The 26,062-nt window shown below is 40.1% G+C and overlaps 2 protein-coding genes across 2 annotated transcripts in view; one reads left to right on the top strand and one right to left on the bottom strand.

The window, feature by feature from the left end:
- LOC140237900 (C3 and PZP-like alpha-2-macroglobulin domain-containing protein 8) overlaps nt 1-15,068 on the top strand; it is a 55,019-nt gene extending 39,951 nt beyond the window's left edge. The window contains exons 28-40 of the mRNA XM_072317832.1: nt 139-377; nt 800-1,046; nt 1,428-1,648; nt 2,072-2,233; nt 2,711-2,773; nt 5,987-6,189; nt 6,685-6,772; nt 7,485-7,665; nt 7,913-8,038; nt 8,725-8,949; nt 11,100-11,444; nt 11,668-11,699; nt 12,319-15,068. Of these exons, the coding sequence (XP_072173933.1) occupies nt 139-377; nt 800-1,046; nt 1,428-1,648; nt 2,072-2,233; nt 2,711-2,773; nt 5,987-6,189; nt 6,685-6,772; nt 7,485-7,665; nt 7,913-8,038; nt 8,725-8,949; nt 11,100-11,444; nt 11,668-11,699; nt 12,319-13,008 (2,822 nt within the window). The 3' untranslated portion in view covers nt 13,009-15,068. The remainder of the gene's footprint in view (nt 1-138; nt 378-799; nt 1,047-1,427; nt 1,649-2,071; nt 2,234-2,710; nt 2,774-5,986; nt 6,190-6,684; nt 6,773-7,484; nt 7,666-7,912; nt 8,039-8,724; nt 8,950-11,099; nt 11,445-11,667; nt 11,700-12,318) is intronic.
- Nucleotides 15,069-15,317: 249 nt separating this feature from the next.
- Nucleotides 15,318-24,199, bottom strand: LOC140237899 (SAC3 domain-containing protein 1-like). The gene is made up of 10 exons (XM_072317831.1): nt 24,179-24,199; nt 22,921-23,095; nt 22,401-22,463; nt 21,729-21,857; nt 21,027-21,188; nt 19,986-20,155; nt 19,133-19,181; nt 18,531-18,671; nt 17,901-18,090; nt 15,318-17,328 (listed from the first exon to the last, which is right to left on the bottom strand). Exons 2-10 carry the CDS (start codon nt 23,055-23,057, stop codon nt 17,242-17,244), a joined length of 1,128 nt encoding a protein of 375 aa, XP_072173932.1. The 5' UTR covers nt 23,058-23,095; nt 24,179-24,199; the 3' UTR covers nt 15,318-17,241.
- Between the last annotated feature and the right edge of the window lie 1,863 nt (nt 24,200-26,062).

Genomic DNA, 26,062 nt, shown 5'->3' with positions numbered 1-26,062 from the left:
TCCACCGAAAAAGAATGCTGAATGATGAGTGCAAACATCATCAAAAGTTTGTATTCTACGTGACGACGAATATTAAATAACCTTTCTGAAGGTGACTTGTGAATTCTATAATCAGTGTCAATTTCTTTTCCACTTCAGGTTATCAACGACAGCTTACGTATAAACGTCACGACGGGTCGTATAGCGCCTTTGGGGAGAACGATTCATCTGGCAGCATGTGGCTGACTGCCTTTGTCCTCAAGTCATTCGCCCAGTCCAGGACGTTCATCTATATCGACCCCAGAGAGATGCGATTCAGCAAGAACTGGGTTGTTTCGCAGCAGGGCGCGGACGGGTCTTTTCCTCCAGTGGGACGTGTTCTGAACAAAGACATTCAGGTGATGACGGGAAAGGAACGATAATCTTAATTTCCAAATAGAGATGATAAATGATGTCAGAACTATTTCTGATTAGAATAAAGCAATGCAAGATAGCCTAATGCGCTTTCAGACAATACTGAATAGACATTACAGGAGCCTATGAAAGAGAATGCAACCATTTGCAGCAAAAGACTTATGGGGACTTTCTAAAGATATTGACAATGAATATTTCCGATCAATAATTAAGCCATTATCCATCTGCCCTCCGAAAGAATCATTTATATCTTCGTCACTAGATTATTGTGTGTTGGGTGAACTGAATTTTGTGATACACGTAGGGCTACAACCTGTGTCGTCAGCATTATAAGTAATGATGAGCCCATCTTCGGCAAGACAATGTTACTGACACGTGACAGATTGATGCATTCTGAAATGGACAGGGTGGTATCCAGGGCAAAGTGTCCCTGACGGCCTACGTGGTGGTAGCTCTCATGGAGGCCGGACTCGACACACGGGAGGAGCGCCTCGCCGTCGCCACGGCCCAGAGTTTCTTGGAGGATAACGTCCACCCTGAGGCCATCAGTGACCCCTACACCGCCGCACTCGTCGCCTACGCTCTCACACTCCGAAAGAGCACGTACGCTCCGACCGCTGAGCGAATTCTCTCCAACATGGCCATCAGGAGAGGTGAGGCTGTTACACTCTCTTACAGATTTTGAGACTGAAGGAATTAGTTCCGCCGCGTATGAAATTAAGCTCTGCTGTCAAATGCTCTTTCAATCAAGATTATAAGATAAAAACGGAAGCAAGAAGGAGCAAAATGGATTTCGCATATTCTCAAGACCCTCGAAATTATAATGACATAGATCAAAGTCAATGATATATATATTTTTTTTTTGGTCATCATCTCTATTTAGCAGTTCCTTTTTGTCATAAATATATAATGTGACTCATTCACGTGGTGTAATAAATGAACGTGGTAATGCTTATTCTGAGTCTACGGAATGAAAACAGAGACGATGTATTCAAGGCCTGCCCGGTGCATTTCCCTCTCACCATATTTTTAAGGTGGCATGACCTACTGGCGACTGAGTGACCAGCCCTTAGAAGCGTTGCCTTTCTTTGCCCACATGGGTAACATCAAACAGACTGTGACGTCAGCCGAAGTAGAGATGACAGCATACGCCCTTCTAACCTACACGCTCCTCGGCGACATTGCCTACTCACTACCCATCGTCAAGTGGCTTACCCAGCAACGGAACTCGCTGGGCGGCTTCTCCAGTACACAGGTACGTTTTGTTCAGTTCTTTTGTTTTGTTTGCGGGACGTTGGACGTCGTTCACATCCAAGTTGTGCTCAACTCGTCTGTTTTCAGTGTAATAGCTTATAGGAATATTCAAAGCAATTAATGGCACAATGCTCAAACAAGTTAGTCCAATTTCAAGTTGGTTACCTAGTTGAATAAGACGCTGAATCATGGGCAATCCCTCATCATAGGCCTAACTTTACTGCTAGGAAAAGCTAGAATCAACAGAAATAATTGTGTCAAAGTGGCAGTAAAATCACCAATGGTGGTGGCCATAAGATAGAATTGTCTCTTACAACAAAGAAAGTTTTCGTACCATTTGCATTCTCAACCGCATGCCATATATACAAAGTGGCCTCATAGGGCAATTCCTACTAATGTCTACATGACTGTTGACTCTTCTCAGGATACATGCGTAGCACTGCAAGCTCTCTCCGAGTACGCCACCCTGGCCTACGTGGGTCATGTCAACCTGAACGTAACGCTGGCCTACACCAACATCCTGGACGCAGTGGAAGAACATTTCTACCTCAACAACGAGAACAGCAAAGTTCTCCAGGTCATGGAGGTATGGCATCTCTTATGACTTTAATTTTGAAACATCTCACGCCATCTTTAGAGTACATTGCAGTGTGTGTCTTTTCCACGGAGAGATACAAGAACAGACAACATTACCAACAAAACTTGACCGTAAAAACATCATTAAAACAAGAACTAAACCGGGCCTACTGCCACCTTTGTTAATAGTGCCAGTAAGTTATTAAAAAGACACAAAAACTGTACGCATATACACAATATCTAAATACATCTGCTGTTATCCTTGTTGATTACACTTTTATTCGTTTTCAGTATTTCATCCTACTTAAAATGATATTTACCGATGTTGAGGAATATTCCAATTACTGTCCTTAACAAAAACAAATTGCCTCATCGCACCACAACCAGATGCATAACTGAACGAAAAGGTGAAGTGATAACGCAAAGTAGCATTTTTCAAACCATGACAAAATACTGACTTCATGAAATAATTTTTCCTTCTCTTCAGATCCCAGCTATGTCACATACACTGTTCATTGGAGCTGTAGGGGAAGGATGTGGTCTGATGCAGGTAAGAAAATAACGTTATACCCTTTCTGGTTAGGAACATCTAAGATTATGATGCTTTGCATTGGTTCCGTCCATCCCGGTAGGGTCATGATGTTAGTGTTTACCAAGAACGGTGTCTTCAGTGTACTAAAGCAATGCTAATTTTTAGTTCGTTTTTTTTTTTTTTTTTTTTTTTTTTTTTTGGGGGGGGGGGGGACTGTATGTTACAGACCATGACGTTTTCTAAATTGCGCGCTACCATATCGCAGATAAAGTATTCCGTTTAGGGCGGACGTCCACTTGGGCGCGGACAAGCCCAGGAAGGGTTGCGGAAGCAAATTATGTCATTTCGGCATCCTGTCCGCGTCAGACGCGGAATAAGTGTGTGAATCGGCTTGTCCTTGGACATTCCTAGGAATGTCCGCGGACTGTCCGCGGACTGACAGCGGACATTACTAGGAATCACTCCGGAAGAGCGCGAAATACCTCGGAATATGCTAATCGTAGCCAGGCAGCGCGGAAACATCTAGGATTACACCAGGAATGAACGCGGACAATCAGGATGCCTTCCGGACAACATAAGTTAGGCATGCGGACAAACTGCGGACAATACCAGGAAAATTGAAAGGTATAATTTTGGCGCTGACTTTGACTTTTTCTCATTTGACAGCTAGCCGTCATTGATGCTCCTTGTTGTGCTTCCGCAGTAGCTGCTGCTATTATATTGATATGATTGGTCAATATTATTTTACAAATTGAATGTGACTACCAAAAGTCGAAGAATAGGACTGTCTGCACGTCGGCTGACGACTCATTCTTTTTGTTTTAATTTGTCTCATCTGGGGGAACAATCTTTTCTCTGCCTACAGTCACATGGATGATATTCGCAAACTTTTTGAGGCATATATATATATATATATATATATAATAGATGTGTATATATATATATATATATATATATATATATATATATATATATAATAGATGTATATATATATATATATATATATATATATATATATTATTCCCTTTTTTACACCTGTGCTTCATCAATCGTGAAGTATATACATGTTTTGTCTGATACTTCTGCAGAGCATGCCAAAATGATCGTAATCATTAAATTTGTTTTTCTTTCTCTCATTTTACCCTTGTGCATCTCTATATCTCTCTTATTTTGATCACTTTTGAACATTTTGCAATGATTCAAGTCCAAGATTTTTTTTCCATGCTGAGAGCTTACTAGCCTATTGTCAATGAAGTGTAAAAATGGAGAATTATTTTTAACCTACTTTAATTTACTTTTTTTTTGGGGGGGGGGGTTCAGCTGGGCTGTCAAATTGGACAATCGAGTTTATTTGCAACTAAAACAAAAAGAGACCATAATATCATTAGGTAATAACAACTACAAAAATCATTCAGGTAAAGAATATTTCTGAAATGATTTGTGATGCTTAGAGTGTACTTAAATATATACACTCAGCAAAAAAAGAAAGAAAGAAAGAAAGAAATTAAACAATGTTTCGAGTTCATAATTTATTGCTTTTTCTCTCATTTCACTTGAACTTTGATTTGACAGAAAATTCTTCATTTTCCTCCATTATCTTTAGCTTTCTTTGTTGTTTTGGGCTTCAAAGATATTACATTGTAATGAGACCACAGGTATATTTTTGCAATCGAATTCATGTTTTTTATTGTGATGAATATGTCTTTTGTTCTAATATATTGTATCATTAGAGAACATTTACGTATGAATAACTTGTTCATGTTTATATAATACATTAACATTTAGCTAAAAATTCTATGCTTTTTTTTTCTGAGTGTATTTCCACCTACTTTTGTGATTTTTCAGCTGGGCTGTCACATTGGATAGCCTAGTTTGTTTGCAAATAAAATAAGAAAACAACATAAAGGAAAATATACCATAGTAAGTAATGGGAACCATGAAAGTCACTCAGATGAAAAATAATTTCTGAAAAGATCAAATCAACATAAACTTACTAGGAGATTAGGAGGGCTGATTTCACTTCTTTCTGGTTGCTATTGGAACAGTCTCTACTACCTTCTTCTTTGCCTTCTGGGACCGGGAACTCCTTAGATTTACCTGTTCTTCATCACTAGACGAAAGGTGTGCCTGTGATGGGGATATTTGCATGGGGGCCTCGCCTCCCTTCTTGCTCTTTTTGCGTTTCATTGGCATGACGCTCGCGGAAAGTGTCGACACTTTCGTGTCTGGATCACAAAATTTCCGCATCGGTTCCGGACACTTGCATATAATGGATCCGCATCGGCTCCGCGCTGTCCTAAAACATTCCTGGTGTCTTCCGCTTTCATTCGCGAAGCTTGCCCACACCGCGGGATTCTTTCCGGAGCGTGTGCGGAAGGAGAGGAAGGGTTCCGGACATGCGGGACATCCTCAGGACATCGTCAGGACAAGTCGCCGAAGGTGTCAGGAAGTTCATTTCCGCGTCCAAATTTTGGTCTCGATCAAAATTTGGACGCGGAAATTTTTCTCTATCCCGAAGGTGCGGAAACGCCCGGACATGTTTAGGACAGTGAGCGGACACGTTCAGAAACGTGCGGACAGGTTGCCGAAGGAGTGCGGAATACCAAATTTGCATTCCGGGTATTGTCCGGGTCTTGTCCGCGCCCTAGTGGACGCCTGGTCTTAACCGCCATGCAATCACAGTTGGTTTTACTAGTGTGAGCAGTGTTGCACGAAAGCCCTGTTTCAACAGACCATACCCCGACAACGTCGTTACAACATCCGGAGAATAAAATCTATCGCCTCGGGCAATAAAATCGCAGGAGATAGCGAGGAGTACTGTTTTAACAGACAAACACCGAAAACCTTCATGCGCGAATGCCGGTGTGTAGTTACAATCCATACACAATAGATACCGGTGTGTCATTTTGTTTGGACTATTGCGCAAACGTGTTGAGTGTACCAAAGAAATATTACCGCAAAAGCGTTTTAAGAAGGGGTGTCGGGGTAATATCGGGGTAATTATCCTAGCTGGCTATAAGGGTAGAATTTGGCAAAGGTTACCGCGACAACCTCCGAGCAAACATTGGCCGGCCATTGTCGCGGTAACTCTGGTTTGAAAGGCTCTGTGAAAACGAGACATAAGTGCCTCCGGAACATCACTTCCTCCAAGAGAAAGGCTCAATTTTCAAGACTAGTTTATTCGATAAGTTTTAATGCAATGATCAATTTATCCATCCGCCGATTCCTTAGGTCGACATGTCGTACAACATCCCAGATCCCAGCAGCAAGGAGGCCTTCAAGCTCAACGTTAAGATGTTGGAGACGGCCATAGCCGGCAACCACATGACTAGGAGGAGGCGGCGGAGGAGTCTGGTAGGAGGAGATGGAGATGGGACGACCAATGAGGTCGGCGGTCACCATGACTACCGAGTCAGCATGGAAGTCTGTGCCAGGTATGAGACCCTTTTTGTCTTTTCTTTTGAAAAATTAAACAAACTCATTCATGTATTACTCGTATCCATCAATACAGCTGTTCAACCAAACAGTATTATTTAAAGAAAAAAATCTATCATTGAAAACTTTAATTCATGTGAACCAACGGAGACAGAAACACTTGCCATCTGACACTACTGTTAGTTGTGACAGTAAGTTATTGAATGCTTTGTGAATGAAAATTAATATGATGAATTTGTTCAGCTTTACCGTCATGATAATCAATGATGATATGTCAGTAATCACAGCAAGAGACTAGTATTCGATTTAAGTATGAAGAAGCGTAATATTCGCGCCATCCCGATATTTCCATATGTCCAGTCCGGGAGGAGGCGCGTCTTGAACATTAGTGCCGTAGATCCATAGAGCTCGCTAATATACTGTACATACAGAAGACGACACAAACACTACCCGAACGCACTGATCTTGAGGCGTTATCTGTTAATATATTTCAGGTGGCTCCATGCAGGTTCTTCTAACATGGCTGTCATGGAAGTGGCTCTTCTGTCTGGTTTCTCTGCAGACATCGAGAGTTTAGAACGGGTGAGTGATTCCACTTATAGGTGAAGTGACATGTATCGTAAAATGACATGTGTGAAATAGTCACGTTCCCTGCACTGCGATGACAAAGGTATTTAGTAGTACCTTGGGCCTATACCGTGATCTCCTGTATAAGTGTCAGAGGTGGGGAAAGAGCATAAACGTCATAGAAGTGGGGACTACTCTACTGCTCGGCAAGAAAATCTATCCTGAGCTATATTCGATGTATTATGGACTGTATACAAGGTTGGGAAATGAGTAATCTGCTAAACCTGACACAAGATGTTATTACTTGTCCAACCTCAATAATGGCTGATGTTGTTGACAACCGTTATAATTCATGTGTAGGTATTGTGAAGATGGAATGCCACCCATTTTGATTGTTACACAAACATCGACAGACTGTTTATCTGACTTCATTCAGCTCCAAAACAATCTCGTCTCAATGAAGTTTCCGCGAGACTTTAGACAACACCAAACAAACAAACAAACAAACAAACAGACAAACAGACAGACAGACAGACAACAACAACAACAACGTAACACACACATCGCCGTATCTGTACAGCGCGAGTGAACTTTGCTCAACTTGCCCTTCTCTGGTCTATGATCGAGAAGTTCCGTTCCTCCGTAAAAGCCACACGGTCTTCTTTTATGTCCATACCCATGCAATGTCAATTTACTCATCAGTGTCTTCTTTTTAACCGTCCATCAGCTGACCCTGGACAGACAAAACAAGCTGAAGCGCTACGAGATCGACGGCCGGCGCGTCATCCTCTACTTCGACGAGATCTCCAGCCAGTGCATGACCTGCGTGACATTCGACGCCTACCGCGACTACGTCGTGGGCAAGATGCAGGCCGTGCCGGTCAAGGTCTACGATTACTACGAACCTCGTAAGTTTAAAGGTCACAAATACTGACTCCTGATGGCAGTTGCGACGAAACGCTATGGACATGACTTGTGTTAAGATACATTCTTTCGTCATCGTCCTTGCTCATTTTTGTAAAATGGTCATTATAATTTACTATCAACCGACACTATTATTTTTATTGTGATTTAGTTTGATTTTGATTAGTTCACTGCATCTGGTCGTCATAAGTTTACATAATGATTTAAACTGGTGTGTCCCCTCCGCCCTAGATTACGAAGAAACTCGGTTCTACAATGTGAGCAGCGCCAGTCCCCTTGCCCGGGAGCTGTGTGAGGAGGAACACCCAGATTGCAATCGAGTCGACGACCAGCCAGCAAGCAGGGAGGAGACAGTCGGTGGGTGCACGCAGCTTCCTTGTCACCCCCTTCTCCCAATCGTCCATGATTTGGTTCTCCACTTTCTTCCTCGCCTCCACCACCTCCTCCCCTTTCTTCCTAGTCTACTCGCTCTCCTTCTTCTTCTACTTCTGCCACTCATTCTTCTCATCCTCCCACTTGTCAGTCTTCTTCTCCCTTACTTAGATTCTTCTCCATATTCTCCTTCTTCACCCAACGTCAATCGCCTTCTCTGTTTCCCCCACCTCTTTGTTTTCCTATTTCGTCCTCTTTGTTGTTGTTGTTTTTTCCTGCGACATTGGGATGTATCCTTTGTAATCTTTCACGTTCTATGTCTGGAAAGGGTCAAACATGATTTAAGAACCCTACTATATAATAGATCACATATTTTTGATATGACACAAAAAGGCTAACCTTGAAGTGAAATGCTTCATAACGTTTATGGAGCCTTAATACATTTGGAAGTTAGGGATAGGTCATCAATACAATTGCATGATATAAGGATTGTGACGGAAGGCGCGACCACAAGTTTACAACAGGCCTCTGAGTCAACATTCATTCGCTAACCACCTGCGTAAGTGGATTCGCGTATTATGTGATTATACGACTGAACAAACTCACCATTCAGTTGTAAAGCATGTCCAAATGCATTTCCCAATTTTCCGTCATGATTACTTCGTACCTAGTGAATAAGAGCAACGGGGATGACGACCTGTGCAACACGGTGTTCAGCGACTGCCACAGCCCGGCCGATCAGCTCCGCTGCGGTTGCCACCGATCGTGCGAGCACGAGCCCGGGTCGCTCATCTGTGGCTCGGACGGCCACGTGTACGACAACTACTGCTTCATGGAGGTTGCTGCCTGTCAGCTGGAGCGACCAATCAGGGCTGTCCCCTTGTACATGTGTCCAGGTACTTAACCCTAACTAGGCCGGGGGGGGGGGGGGGGCCTCCGAGGCCCCCCCCCCCCCCTCGACGTTCCGCGCGATGTATCCCTAACGCGAAAAGCTATCGCCGTGACGTTTCATGACTTTTTTCTTTCAAGTCTCCCGCATCTTTTGACACCAAATTTGCGATGCCCGGGCGCGCGGTTTCGAAGTTGCGCATAAATATGTATGTGCATGTCAGACCAAAATTTGCTCAAAAACGTGAATTTGTGTACAATTTCAATGCAAACTGTGCTTACAGGCAAATTTCACAAAAGCATGATTATTTGGGGGTTTTATTGATTAAAATCAATTATTAATATATTTTCTTCTTCGGAACAATGTCGCAAACAAGTTTCATCCAAAAAACAATGAAAAACATAAACTCGAAAAAACAAAGAAATACATAAGAAATTCAAAAAAACAATAAAATACTTAAGAATTTTTTTCTGATGGCACAATTTTTTTCTCTTATATTTGCTCAGGACACTAAAAAGAATATTTACACAAAAAATGTGCTCATTTTGAGCTTTATTTAGTGATTTATACCAAATTGTCTGATTTCATGCATCATCACGCATAAATTAGCATAATTTAGCATAAATGATAATTTTTTTCTAAATTTAACTTCATGGTACTTTAGATTACATCATAGGCAATGTGTGTGCCAATTTTCGTCGCGATCGCGCGGTCGACGGCCGAGATCTGGAGGGGGGGCCTGGGAGCCCCCCCCCCCCCCCCCCCGGCTCTATGATCTTCCTAAATAGCCCGGCCTAGTTAGGGTTAAGTCTCTCCCACTCAGAAAAAGAAAATACAAAAGAAACTCCCGCTATACATATCAATACAGTGCACTCCCGTAATAACGAAATGCTCGGGACCGGCATTTTTCTTTCGTTATAACGAAATTTCGTTATAACCGAACAAATACAATACATATAACAAAAAAAACAACAACAAACAAACAAACCACGCATCATATTCTGTTTGATGAATACTCATCATACACTAGAAAGCTATGTGAAATGGGATGGTGCCTTTTTAATTTCGTTTGAATATTACATTTAAAAGAGAGCATAAAGTTGTTTGCATTGTCACGCATGTATAGAAAATGACGGTTTAGGATTCGGTTACAGTTCGCTATTCCAAAGGTTCGTTTCTTACTAAAGTTCGTTACTCCCAAGGCTCCTTATTCCGAAGTTTGCCATTCCCGGGATTCCAAAGGTTTGTTCATTTAAAGCTTCACTCTTCTGAAGATTCGTTATGAATTCCGAAATTTCATAATTTAGATACAAATATATTATTCGTTTTCCGAAGGTTCGTTGATCGTAAAATGAAGTGTGGTTCGTCATTCCGAAAGTTTGTAAATCAAGAAATGAGAAAGAATCGCCATTCTGAAGGTTCGTTGTTCCGAAGGTTTTTCAATCCGAAAATGAAATAAGGTTCGTTATTCCAGAGAAGGTTTGTTGATAAAAAAAAATGAGAAAGGTTAGTTATTTCGAAAGGTCAGTTATGGATAGAAGGTTTGCAATTCCAAAGTTTTGTTAGTGGACTCGCCTTTTTCACTTGTTCCACTACGTATTTTCAAAAGCGATCGGCATTTCGTTATAACGGAGCACATTTCTTTTGTTTTTCTTTGTCAGTGGCGCTCGGAAAAGACTTCGTTATAACGAAAATTTCGCTAAACAGTGTTCGTTATAAGCGAATTTGTACCAGACTCTAATGGCGATTATTTTGGGACCAGAAGTTTCACTTCGTTATAACCGAGTTCGTTGTAACGGGAGTGCATGCACTGTACTTCCTGGTATAGAGGCGAATGTGGAAAGACCTGGAAAATGCGGTGAAATCATCTTTGTATTATTCTGAACGGTAAAATGGGATAACGACGGTAAATCGTTTGCTTTGAATAACTCAGAAGTTATACTGGAAGTTTGAGCATTAATTGCCTCCCTCCAGACATTTTATTGTAATGCTAAAAGCAGTGTCATTCGAGTCTACCAGTACATAAGGAAATGTCAGTGACACATTTTTAAGTTTTATCATTTGAAGTTTCGTGAGATTTGATGAACCGCCATGATAAATGATTTTGAAGGAAAGCATGATAATACATTCATCCCCTTCTCTACTGACCATATGCAGACCGAGTTCCAGCCAATCAGGGCAGGAGAAAGGGTGAGACAACGTCTGAGGGCGTCCCAGTTCGTCCTACCAACACAGGTGGCATTTTTCCAGACCGACTCAGGGAAGATGGTGATGGTGATGGTGATGGTAACCAGGAGACCACCATTCACCTCCAGCACTCTACGTCTTCCATGGAGCAACTGCAGAGCAACAGTACTGCGGACAGCGACTCCTCGGAGTATGGAGGGTCTGATTCCTCGTCTTTAGATGCCGTCCTGGAGGGCCTGAAGATTGACATCAATGGTAGCCTGGTGGCGCACTTCTGGCCCGCAGAGGACATGGACGATAAGGAGCCAGATGAAGGTAAGGTGACAAGGACTATCAATCAACGGTACAAGTCCGTTCAAGTGATAACAAGTGTACGATCCAGTATCCGAATGAAATTGAAATTGGAATTGGAAAATGAGGTATTCAATTCTTTTTTTCAGTCCCTCTAATATTCTTTGATGATTGAATGTTCTTGTTGATTTGGTCAGTATCGTCAAAATCAAATGCTCTTTATTCTCTTTCTTTCTCGTCCATACAGTGCTGCATCGACCTGTGCTTCCAGATTTCCAAGTGAGTTTCAAACAACACGAATAGCTGTCTTCCACTTTTAGAGTATTTCTTCGTTTTTGTTTTTGTTTTTTGTGGCTTGAAGGATAGGAAGGAAAATCTTATCTATCTTCAGCTTTTAATATCTTATGTGTTAACAGAGTATGTGCAAGTGAGATGACAGAGGAATTCGGGCGTTAGTGCAGTAATTAGATTGTACAGTTTTGAAGGTACTTTTGGGAGTAATCCCAAGTGCACATTTGTTGGCTGCTGTACCAGGATGTCATTAGACGATGAGAGTGGTCGAGAGGTGCAATTTTGTTCAAAATTCACGCCTATTCGTGCGTGTGTGTGTGTGTCCATTTGGGAAGGAAATTAAGTTGTAAATAGAACAAACAACTTGCATGATTCTTTTTCAATGCGAAGGACCCAACAGGGTACTGTTATATCATACTGGTACGAGGTAGTGTAGCCTCATAGACATATATATGTGTAGCCCCTTAAATGTGCTTGTGTTGATGGTGCGGACAGACTCCGTAATGCATGGTTGTCCACATTATTATCATTTTCCAGTGAATTAAGTAGCAGCAATGCACTTTGTTCTTATCTTATTCTTTTCTTCACACATAATTCTATGTCACAGAACGACGAGGTTCCACTGGAGGCACAAACCAGTTTGGGTGTTACAGAGGAAGACGACGGAGAGCTAGATTCTAGGGATGTGAATCCGGAGGGGATTCAGCTACCAGAGTCCTCGTTAACCGCCCTCAATTCTTCCATACCTCACGCGCCCAAAAACACACAAGCACCGTGGTTACAGCCTTCCAGTAGCCCAGCGTCTGTGCAAACTGGCTCATCAGAGACCAGAACAGGGACCGAGGACGGCGTCGCCTCAGATCTTGGGCAGCCCGCAGTGGAGGACACTGGCCTGGGAGATAGTCGCCAGCCAACAGGGTCAGCTCCACGCCCTCCCAGCAGACCAGTATCCAGACCACTGACACCACTAGAGCGGAGCATCTCTCTGAGTATGCACGGTGTCCAGTCCGGCTCCACTCCCGAGCAGCAAAGCGTGGAGGATGTCGCAGATGGCGAAGTTGACCCAGTTACCATGGAAACTGCAGTGGGTGAGGTCGAGTCAGCTACCGCAGACCGCGGGGCCGAACAGGTTGGTAGCGGACATTCTCAAGACGCACAACCACCACCCGACTTCGAAGTACCAGTGCCAGCAATGAAGACAACGCCTGAACATCGGCACCACCATCACCAGCTTCCCCCAGAATCATGGTTTTCGAGAGGCATATTTTCCGGGAGGCGAAAAAGGGAAGCACGATGAGGACACCAACCAGGGTGTCAGCGGGACGAGATTTTGATTGCCGCTAGGACTATAGAGCCGTAGTGTGGTGGATTAAAACAAGCCAAAATCCTTAAACTGATGGGCGTTAATCTCCTCCCGTTAGATAATACAGCTCAGGGGCCATCAAGCACTAAGAAGTGGATATCTTCCCCTTATTGACAGAAATACACTCAAGGTATCAAACGGTTTTGTTTTTTGACTTCATTGATCCGCTGGTCTTATTGATGCCTGTAAGTGTGGTAGTGGTGGACAATCGTAACACTTCGACAGTTCGTCTGTAGAGAACCATGTTGGCGTCGACTTTTTGGGATTGGTTTAACATTCCCCTTCATTTTACAATTCTGTCTGAATTTAAAAGAAGTTGCATTTTTCCTTGTTCTATTTGTTCTTTTCTTTTTTAGTTACGTACTACCTGACTCAAAGGGGAAAAAAAAAACATTGTGAAGTAACATTGTACTTGTATAGGCCAACAATAAACGTCTTTCTGAAAATCCTTTTAGTCTCTCAGACTAGAAAGGTCTCTCTTCGTACTGGGATCCTTAGGAAAAGGATGCCATTGTTGAAGTGATACCGTTCTTATTCGCCCTATCAAACGAACAATACGTTCTCGGACCGATGCGTAGTTCTTAGGCAATGATGAACTTATTGAATGGTAAATGAGGACGTGAAGCAGAATCTGCATTTCACCAGTTTATGACATAATTTCAACTTATCAAACTATACTGGACTGATAGTTATCAATCATTTCACATCGATGATTTCACGTGAACACGGGAATAAGACTACAATAATTGTATATCATTACCATATGTGATATGTGATATATTTACTGGAAACATTATTCATATATTACCATGATTAAATAGTTCGTAGGGATATACATATCTTTGTTCTTATCTTCGCCTCTTCCATCTTTGTTTCTGATGTTGGTTGTACAGATATTATGCATTTTGATGAAACAAACTAATTATGTTTCCATGTCAGAAATCTGGAAGGGTGCTCGTTTTTGTTGAGACATCGGAAGTAGTTTATATATGTACAGTGTACTTATTTATATTTATCCATGTCTTTATTTAAGTTACTTTACCAGTATTGTCGGTATTACAGGTACAGAACCAGAAGACAGAATTAACGTGACATCTACTCGTCTTTAAATTGAAACGATAGAATTTTGCACTGCGTGTGTTCATCACAAAAGCTGAACAAACGCGAAGCATTGCCTTACAGTGCTTAATGCCTTACGGTGCTTATACACGTATATTACATGTATAAGCAACTTCTTACGGGGACACGCCTTAACTGAACAAACCTAAGTATTAGAAAACTGTGTTGATTGATATGTTACTCCATGGCGAGAGCCACATCATAACCCTAAAATACTCGTACGGATTATGTCTTCCAGATAACATACATGTAATATCGCCCGAGAAGGAGAGACTTTATATCAGTGATAAAACCATGAGGGTTAGATCATAACAGATATTGGTGGATGACTAGGCTTGTAAGCCGTTCTTCGGTATATAAGATCCGGAAAACTGCGACTTTATTGTTAACCCATCGTCTCCGAAATGGGGGAATACCCCTAGCTAGCTTAATGCACGACAAACGTAATGCCTCTCATAAGTGAGTTAAACTCCTTTGAAAATCTTACGAAATGTCATGATGTTGATTGAAAGAAAGGTATAAAGATATGATGCATCAAGGTTTTAATCGATGGCAAAGTCCCTTTATTTGTGGTGAAAGTGTTATACTGTATATATGAAGGAATAGTATGTAATACTTTTATGTATGTAAAGCTGGTTATATCGTCGTCACTGTTCTGCAGCATGATACATATTACGCTCTGGGAATGACAAATACTTCATACGCCTGGTGTGAAAAAGCAAGAATTTCACACAATAATTGTTCATTATTATGATCACAATCACAGTCAGTTTTATCAAAAGTTCACTTTAAATCTGCGAGTCATTGATTGAAATGGGCAACAGAATTAATACTCTAGATTGTGCACAAGCATCAGAAATCCAACACTTCTGCTTTAATGCAGTCTGTATGGGACTCGTATATCGTGTGAATTTATTGACATTATCACATACAGAAACTGTGATATTCCATACTGTGTGCATGCTTATCACAGGCACTCCTGAATAATTTTATTCACAGTTTCGAATCCTGTCAACGCCTTGCGTAGACTTTGTTTCAGATTTTTCCAGTTTTTCAGTTTGTACATTACTAGAGTAATGATACTATTATATTGTAATTTGTTTTCTAATACCTCATTTTATTATCCGTTCAATAAATATATTTTGTACATAAGTGATGACTTCTCTGTTGCCGTTACTTTTTGATACATGTACATTCATATAAAATTTTCATAGCACTGCAGCAATAATGCTTCACAATACGGCTCTACCCTCCCGGCCAAATCACACATGTACACACACACATCAGGTCATTTTCAATAATATCACTCCAAGAAGTAACAGTACTTTTAAAACGTCAGGATGATCTGCAAAGTGTGTTAACTTTAAGGCTTTCAGACTTGTAAGGCATCTTGAAAGGAAACAAAATCATCATTTATATTGAAATTTTATTAAAATAAAAAAGCTGTAAAATCCTTTGGTTTATTAGCAGTAATGGGACAGAATCAACAATCCAGCTAACATCTAGCTAACATGAATGCTGCATCAAAAGGTTTTTTGTTTTTGTTTTTGGTTTTTGTTTTGTTTTTTGTTTTTTGGTGGGGGAGGGGGAAGTGGTAAGCCAAATGCAATGGAAAACTGAAGAATCTGTACCATTGCACTTAAACTGCAGTGTCAATCCATATTCATTTCAACTTTCATAAACACAGTAAATTCAGACTAACGGTATTGTACAGTTTTGAATAAAGGTTTGAAAATCCACTTGTTTTTACTAAAATGTGATATTGGTGGCAAACACATGGGTGACATGGAAGAGACAGACAAAATACATGTAATGATAAAGCATACCAGAAAATTGTGAGAGTACATGTAAAACCAAAGTGCTAGCCATTTAATGTCACATAAAAGCAAATTCTCCTGTGGTGTTGAAGTGTATGGAAACTGAGAGAGTATTGCCATCAACATTAAGTTAACCTGCCTTGTATTACAATTTATTGCACAATATTCCCACAATATTTACACAAGATGGCTGATATACAAGATTTTGTGACGAATGTGGTTTGGTCAGGTGCCTTTCAAGCTCGATAGCAAAAAGAAAAAAACAAACAAACTTCCGTTCTGAGTAAACGAGTAAGAGATGTCTTGCTCTATCAAATGTATAAACCTTTCCACAAACATACGATGAGGATGGTTTTGTAAACCCTGAATTGAATCGCCCAGTGTACGTGGTCACAATTTGTGCCGAACTCTTGTAAGTAACTCAAAATGCAATACTAAAATGCACAAAGCTCCTCCTAAAAATCAGACATCAGAACAAGTACGATACGATTGAGTGATTATACTGATGCTCTGCACATCACAACTTGTCGAACCTCTAATAGGCTCCACATGTCACATCACTGAAGTACCGTGGGCATGATCATAAACACGATCACACGCTGACAGAAGTTTGTGAGGCAGGGCACTTTTTACCATCTCAAACATCATGTCAAACTGAGGGAGATGCTGATTTAGCTGTGCAGCCTGTACCCTTTGCCATATATGGGTGGCTATGCGCTGATGGGTGCCATGGAAACCGCATCAGATAAATGAAAACTACTGATAAGAGGAAGATTGACCTTATGGGTCAAGCATCAAAAAGGGTCAAGAGAGGTTAGTCATTTCTAAAAAACAGTATAATATGCCACAGAACTGGACCTGGGTACCAATTGTGCTAGGGTAGTGTAGCAAACTTTCCCATCCCATCTCTTTTCTTTTATACAATTTCAAAGAATATCAAATAGATGCAAAATTAGAACTAGCAGGGACTCTCATCTCTAACTGTATCAAGCTCATTGTTTTTACATTGTGCATATCTTGCCAAAATGTGTCATATGTGATGTCGTTACAATGTACCACTAACGATACTGTATAATACAGCAAACAACATTTTTGCAAGTTTAAGCTACAATGTACATATCAGAACGGAGCCTATTGAGTGATGAATTACGTCGCTTAGGGCAAGACAACTATTTTGCAGAATGTACTGCACAGGTCAAGGTGGAATACATGAAGGCTTCAGAATGTATGGTTATCTCACAGAACCTTGAATAACCTCGGGGATAGTCAAGACTTCCAGTTTACATCCAGCGTAGGTCTCCCAGAAACTTGCCTGGGGCTGTGGAAGAATTTAAACAAAGTATTCTTAATTCATAGTTTCACCTTTTGCCCAAAAGATGTAAGATATATATTCAGTTTCATTTCAACACGAAAGGTCCTGTAATGATACTTTACCAAATAATTCTGCACACAGTTATACTGCACACACGTCTCCTCAGAACCCAGTGTCAATAAATGAGTCCATTCAAAATGGAAATCAATCAGTCATAATAAAATAATCTCCCATAGTCTTGCTCTATACAGCACTAATCTCTGCTGAAGTTAACTACACTGTGTATTTCTGAGGATCACCTATTATACAGGTTTTCAGTGTCTGTAGAAATCGGCATATTCAATTGTCAGGATTTTCATGGTCATGGGATCTAATAGGCCACTCTCCAAACATCTAATCTTTGAATTGTGTTTATTTGAAGAAAACACGGGGGTAAAATCACAAAATAATGCAACAAATTAATTTTGAAAAAAAAAATGAACTAAACATCAAACACACAAAAAATGCATACGTAAACAAGACAAAGCGAGCATTACATGCTACAGGATGACTTTATCAATGACACGACTGAAACTTACAGCTCTTTGATCTTCTTTCAAGGCACCCTTTGAGAACTGCACCTTCCCATCAGCTACATCAAGCCTGTAATGGCGGCAGAAATCTTCGGCTTCTTGCGTGCTGTCAAACATAAGCCAGTTGGCCAGCCGAGGTGTTGGGAAGCGGAGATTACGACTGCTGTATGCCATGGTCATTGTCTTTAGGGCCCGACTAAAATGGGATAATAAAGCAGTTTTCCTGGTTTTTTGGTCACAACAAGACAGGGTTAGTCATTACAGGAAAAGGTTCAGTGCGATTTACAGTACATACCTGGTAACTTACATGGTGAATACATTATGCATGTCACAAATACTGTAACTCACGGTCATAATGCTACATTATCATTTGCATGATAAAAGTAGGTGGAAATACAAAAGAGAACTACAACATGGATACTAACAGTTGTAATGAATCTTAAATGAAGACTGATGGAAATGCAAAGTCATCTTGTAGGACATCAATGGAAAGATGAGATTTTTATTAGGAAAAGCACAAAAGAACGACCCCTGATTGATAGATGTGTCTGTATGTGTATAATTGTGGGTGTAATATACACTAAAAGTTGAACACATTGTCAATCAGACGACAGCATCCTACATTATAAGACTTACCATTGTATCTCCCTAAGATGAATGTGAAGACAACACATCTCGATGGCATTCAGTCCAGTTGCCAACTTCTTGATTCTAATGAAGTTCCCTTCGAGGTAAGCTGAACTCACAGATTGAGCACGTTTGACATTTGGGCTTTGTCTGCAAAAACAGTTTTGAATCAAAGTGCTGAAAATGACTATAGAATATCACATTTTGAAAAAAAAAAAAAATTCTGGCACAAAATAAAAACACCACCATGCAACATTCTTGGAAAAGGATTATAATTGTACGTACATGTAACTGAAATGTCTTGCACCATTTTTATTTTTCCTCCAAAGATATACAAGCAAGTATAAGAGAAGTTGCTTCAATGTGGAGTTGCCTTATAATCGACCAGTAGAAATCTGAAGATGTAGTACATGTACTGTGGTTCCGCAAATATTCGAAATATTCAACAAGTGCATTGGAATGACAATGAATAGCCAAACTATGAACAGCATGACAAGTTGATGTTTGAAATAAATTACAGACATAACACACACAGACATACACAGACAGACAAACAGACACACACACACACACACACACACAAGTTGGTCTACCTCAGTATATGATCTTACTGAATATTCCTTGGAAGGGACAGCGAGTGCATCATGGCATCAAGGGAACCTACGAGTGAAGAAAATTTATTTTGTGTGTTAATATTTTTAGCTGATATTACATAGATGCGCGCATATTCTGTGAACAATTTGAAGTATGGGGAAATGTAAATCTTCTCCTATCAGTGAAAATTTTACTTTATTTGTGTAAGACAAGCCATTCAAGATAAAGGAAATGAAATCTAGCACTTTATCTGTCGTCTACCTGAAAAACTTGGAGGCCTGAAGTATGGTCAAATTAGTCCTTTTTTGCTCATATACACACACCTGTGTATATATAGACATCTCCCCCTTAATCTAATTTAATTTTACATATATATATATATATATATATATATATATATATATATTTACAGTTATACATTGTTGAATGTTTTGCAATTGCCAAATATGTTGCCAAGCATGCTATGAAGCTGTTAACTCATGCTGAAATTGTATTCAATGTATTATGTTCATTACTCCATAATATGATCTGTTATGCTCAAAACATTTATTTCATTTCATAAACAGACAATAAAGCTGAAGAAGACCGAAAGTAAGCTTCCCACCAGCCGGCTTCCTGCAACATCTTTTGTCATCATTACACTGTCTCGACTATATATATATATATATATATGGCACAGCACAGGTCATTTAACTTTTGTGTAAATGTTACTAATCTTCAATAATTTGAAGAAAAAAATTAAAGGGAAACTTATATTGAAGTATATGAGAGTGATTAATATTATTTTTATGTGTTCACTTTACATATATTCTTTTTTTCAATCTACAAGAATATGCTCTATAATCAGAGTATCATGATCTTATTCCTTACCAAGATTGAACATAATATACAATGCTTCCATCTGCACTCTCGCTCTGTGCTGAGCATCACTTTGCTTGCAGTCTTGCAGCTGGTAGATGACTAGGAGCCGCTTCAAGCACTCCCTAGCATGGTCCATGTTAATCTTTGGTTCAAACTCTGAAACAGGGGCTCTGCACAACCTGGGAAAGAACAAATCAGTACTGGCAATGCTTCTGATAATGATGACGAAATATTAATGTTTTCCTACATATTTTCTTTTGGGGGGGAAGGAGTTAATTTCTTAAGAGTCAAAAACAAATCCTATCTGTTCCAGCTGAAGCAACTTTACTGCCAAGCCAGATGAGCTTTGAAAATCACAACACCACAACTTAATCAACCAAGTGCATTCACAACAAGCAAGCACCTCTATATTCAAGCCATCACACTCAAAGTTACAAAGGACAAAAAACCTTTGTCAAATGTGCAAAAACTTTGAATTACTGAAAGTTTATAACCCTTGGTGCAACCAAAAGATTCTGTCAGTGCCAAAATGCTCATATTCAGGTACAACATTTATATGAAGACTGAAGATCGATACCAGCTGTTAACTCAAGTAACAGATTTCTTGACAAACACATAGAATTGTGAGTGTCAGGTTATTATCCTAACAATTAAATCAGTCCTGCTCGTACTACAAGCCATCCAAAGCAAACTTCATAGAAGCAATTGTGAAAACATAATCTGGGCACTTTGCAGTGTGTGTAATGGCATTCCGTCACTGGAAAATAAACATCGAAGGCACTTAAAAGGGTTAAATAAAAGTATCTCAAGAGAGCTGTAAATAGTTACACTAAGCTGTATGACATCTTTCATGAAAAATACCTTCACTGGAATAGTGAAGGAGAAAATCTTATATTCTGCAGCTACTATGGTATGAATATCAAAGGTTAATATTCACTTGGGCCAATGTGAAGATTGTCTTGATAAATGACTGCATTATACTTCATTACAGTCTAAAACTGAATACCTATAAAGTTTTATGCCATGCTTTAAGAATATGCCAGGCATTACCTGTAGGCAGAATATATGTGGAAGCACACACAATGCTCTAAGATTTGCGTGCACTCCCATCCGACAGCTCTTTGAATGACGAGATCTTGGCGTACTGCCCTCAGACGATCAAACACAAAGTTGTAGATTTTTGTCCATGGATGGTCTGTACGAGTCATGACTCTGCAAGATAACACAGACACACACATACACACACACAAAATTGAGAAAAATAGGCTGAAAAAGGGTAAAATTGACATCATGATAGATCAGCTGTCTCCTCTTCATTTCTATTCACTGCAGTGACTTTGACTTGCTCTCAACTTATAAGAACACTTCTTAACTACTAGTGAATGAATGTGTCACGTCAACAATATACCATGGTGCAGTTGCTTGCCATGAATCTTAAATGTATCTAAGAAGAGCCATTGAACAGTACTCGTGTCATTTTGTTATAAAGGATTTACTGACTTTTATGCGGACAAAATCATTTCACTAGGCTTCTGAATTGGCCTGCATGCTTGCTGATCATATTCACTTCCACACTGTAGTATTTTCCAATCATAAACTATAGAATAGATTTTATTTTCTCAAAAGAGCATAACCAAAGGCTATCAACCATTTGAACCCTAGACACACAAATACTGTAATGATACCAGATTAATACTACACTTTGCTATTCTTATAGATAGATGAGAACACAGTGCGAAATGAGAGACTTACTTGCAAACTAAATGTTGAACCGTCTGTATCAAGATATGAGGGGGCCTCAGCTCACTGGTGTTAACTTCCTGTTTTCCAGCTGCAGGCCTTGAGTATTCTTTGATTGCTAACAATGGGTCGGCTTTGGGCCTGAGAAGATATGCAACATCGATAGTCACATGACATTGTATTACATAATAATTTGAGTACGTTTGTACATACATCATCAATGCTGATTGGCTGGCGACAAAACAAGGATGACCAGTGATGATATACTTTTGATGAGTTAACAACTTAATAATTTAAATACTTAAGTGTGTTTGACTCAGTGTTGAGAATTGTAAAGCAATGTGGAAGTTCTGGATATGATGAAAGAAAGCTCTCTCTTGATTGGAAGCTGCAATGTTGAATACCTAATGCTAAAACAGGCTAGGGATGTAAGGCCGGAGTAATTTTCTGTAAATTGACATCCAATGCTAGGCACAATATGACATGAGAATTTAGGCTAAGCCTCATCCCAACAACCCCGAGACACCCAGGAGTTAATGCAATAATATATAACAGTTGATATTTTTAGAGTGCCTTTTCCACTGGATACAAAGCACTATGAGATGTCATCCCTGGTCGCCATAGGAGATACACAAATAAGTTTGGACTTGTGAAAAATGCATAGGCCACAACAGAGGCACTTACCATTTGGTATTCTCTGTGCCTTGTAATACTTCAAATGGGTGAAGCCTTCTGGTCTTTTCTCTTCTGTAAAGAAAACCCAGACATAACATTTAAAGGGGGGGGGGGTGAGATGTTTCACTGATTCAACATGCTTTCATGGTGAATCATTTTAATATGCCGTATCTGAGCTACCTATGGTTGAATAGTGGAACTTTGTTAGAAAGATATCCAATAACAAAACATTTTTGTAGGTCCTAACTCTTTATACTTCCTCTCTCTTTTTACCTGATATAGTGAGAAACCTGATACAACAAGGTAATTGTCATGGCTTATAGTTTCTTGTTACTTCAAGACTCCCCTGCACATTGAAATGTTTGCCTTACACTAATGACAGAGGATTTTTAAAAATTTATTTGTAAAATACCGTACCTTTGATACCCATGATAGCCACACAACAGCCTTTCTATAAATATAAATTAATGTTAAAAACAACTGATATGTAATTTTAGGCAAGGAAAGGGGAAAATAAGAAAATACATACTCAATTCTTTCCCTTGCTGAACACATCTCCATGCACTGTCCACTAAAGTCATTTTTTCCTTCAAAATAATCGTAGTGTGAATGCTTTTGGAGACTACTCTGTAGCCGTTCAGAAAGTGGGGTCTGCTTTGAAGACATGATGTACCAGGCAGCATGTAGTTCTTCAAGTTCAAATCCTGAAGAAATAAGGGATACATTCAAGACTTCTGAAGTACTGTAAATTGTAGAATTCAAATAAGTCTGCGTCAATTCTAGAAGTAAAACATTTTAAGAGGCTTATGACACCATAATTCAGACTAAATCATATGAATTGTATCCAAAATTCTTGTTGTTTTACCTTCCTTTTTTGTAACCTTGAGGCAACATGCATTACCTCGGTCATGCATGTTGCATTCTTCTTCTTCTTCTGGATAAGTTTGCCTCCTTCAATAAGGTGAAGATTTTTGCAGACGGTGCTATTTACAAGTAGACTCGACCCTACAGTTTATTTACAGATATTTAAAAGCACCATACACATAATAACAAATACATGTATGAAGAACAAAGACTAGCCACAATGTGATCAACTGTATATTCCTTGTAATTTCACAAGTTTAGAAAACTCTCAATTTACACAACTTCATAAAAGACATGATGATTCTAGTTTCTACAAAAAAAAAAAAGTTTTCCTTTCAGACCTGAACAGAATCCCCCACCTCCTCTCTCTCCACACACACACACACACACACACACATACACATAGGCATCTGCCTCTGCATGCACCTGCTGGATTATCTCGTAAGTCATAATGCATGCTGTTGTAAAATTCTGGAAGTCTGGATTTTTTTATTTTTTTTATTTTTTTAATCTTTAAAGTTTGTGTATGATGATCTGACGTTAGTTCAGCCTGTCAGTGCGCTGCGTCTGCGTGTGTACTACTCCTAGCTAGTAGAACCAAGGAGGTAGGGCCTACTAGGCTCGCCTAGCCCTATACCCTAGTACCTCCTTGGTAGAACGTCGTTAGTCCTAACAAGTGTTACTCCTTGTGTGTGCGTGCGTGCGAAGGCAGAGCTCGCATCTGTACACCCAACACTAATAACAGTATATAGGACTGCACGGTATCGGTACTACCAAGGCAAACTCTAAATCAGTAAACGATCGAAGAGTTGAACAAAATTATGGCCATAGCAAGCTCAAGTAATTAATAGGTAATGTTCTATGAGCAAAATAATGTACATAATGCATGCGATTATGACACAGGAATCTCCTTGGGTAATTACCAGGACAACTCTCCCCTTGATCAGCTGACGCTGCGAGAGCGAAGTAATTGAAGTTGAGGATTATTTTCAGTTGTTTGTCGCGAATACATATACAGGTCTAGGGTAGCTTCAAAAGAACCACCACAAGGCTGCAGCATGAAATTTCAAACATTTTCAAACATTAATTGAAGTATAGGCCCGACAAAGTAAATCATCATCAAATAGAGCAAATTAAGATACGAAACCTTTCCAACCTTTCACTTGTTAAATAACGAGCAATACTCTTGAAATTACGACTAAAGAATTCAGTATTTTCTTATCATTTTCTTCTTAGCAGCTTTAACTACGCGCATATCTCAGTATTAATAACACGAATGGTAACTCGTTTTGTTTTATCAACCCGATCTTCATGATAATACTCAGGGCCGGCGGAATGCACCATACATAGGAATACATAGAGTGTCACATCACTTTGCCCCCCCCCCCCCCACACACACACACACAAACAGTTTTTTTTTTTACCCAGGGAGTGGCACTAGAGATAAGATGACACCTGGAAGTGTGAGCACGGTAAGGCCTTTGTTTTGCGATGAAGACCTTTTTTTTTTCTTTCTTTTTTGCTTGTTAGCTGATGAAACCCGGAAGTGGCCCCCAGTTTTGAAAACCGTGTGGCGCCGGCGCGACGGCGCCACGTTTTCAAAACTGGGGGCCACTTCCGGGTTTCATCAGCCGCGGCGGTGATGCTGGCCTTAGTAGTCACACTGACGGGTCACTTAATTGCTATCGATACCCTTTTTCAACACTGTCAAATCCGGCGAAAAAGCATACCCCATTGAATTTTTGGGGGGCACCTGTAGGCCTACTCATCAGTAGTCCATTTTAATTGGAGTAGCTAGGCCCTATGATAGGACCTATAGACTTCAAAGTGTTATATTCCACCGTTGAAGGCAAATTGTCAAAAACAACTTAGGCCTACCAATTGTCAATATGATGGTCATCCAATAATAAGGTGAAATACGTTAAGCCTTTCTGCAAATGTTCATGAGCGGATATAGCTGCCTTTGGAAAGAGGAGCCTTTATAATTGGTCATATATAGTGGAATTAAAGTTGCCCATAGTAAGGGTCATCTGCACAATGGTGTCGGATGATTGATAGACCGAGATAGTGATTCGCAACTCTTTATCTAATCGTATCCAAAAATGTCAACACTTTCTTTCATGTTTATAGCATGGTTAAATGCACCATGCCCTATACTTCTTTGTTCATGTGACTTGTGAATGGTATAAAAATGTAATCTTTCAAAGGTTACTGGATCAGAGAGGAGCAGCAGATTTAACTTTGTTGGCAGGCCTACTTGCTGTAAAACTGATGACAAGCCATAATAGGGCAGGTGGAACCGAGGGGGGGGGGGGGGGGGTTGGGCTCGCCCGATGGGCCCCCTACTTTTTTGAACAATTCAAAGGTAAATAGGTTGTAACCACTTTGGCCCCACTTTTTCATTTTTTACCCCGGGAAGTAAGCTTTTGGCGATTGCATAGTTGTACCATGAGCGATTTATTTTCCAGCCGATGAAACCTTGAAGCGGAGCTGGAGGCTGGGGTAAGGCCATTTTTGTTTTTTGTTTTTGTTTTGGCTTTGTTTTGGCTTGTAAGCTGAACAAACCCGGAAGTGGAATCAAAAAGTTTTTAGTGTTTGTTTGTTGTTGGTCGATTCTTGTTAGCTGATGACTACCCGAAAGTGGCAGCATTTGATACTGCGCTGAAGGCGAGACTAAATATATATAAAAAAGAAAATATATATATATATGCATATTTTAACTCAGTGGGCCCACTCGTCAAGCATGCAATGACCACATTGTATGCTGAGTGCATGTGCGTGCGTGTGTGTGTGTGTGTGTGTGTGTG

This window comes from Diadema setosum, chromosome 14 (genome assembly GCF_964275005.1).
Source record: "Diadema setosum chromosome 14, eeDiaSeto1, whole genome shotgun sequence".
In the NCBI taxonomy this organism is placed as follows: domain Eukaryota; kingdom Metazoa; phylum Echinodermata; class Echinoidea; order Diadematoida; family Diadematidae; genus Diadema; species Diadema setosum.
This window is presented reverse-complemented; position numbering and strand designations above follow the sequence as displayed.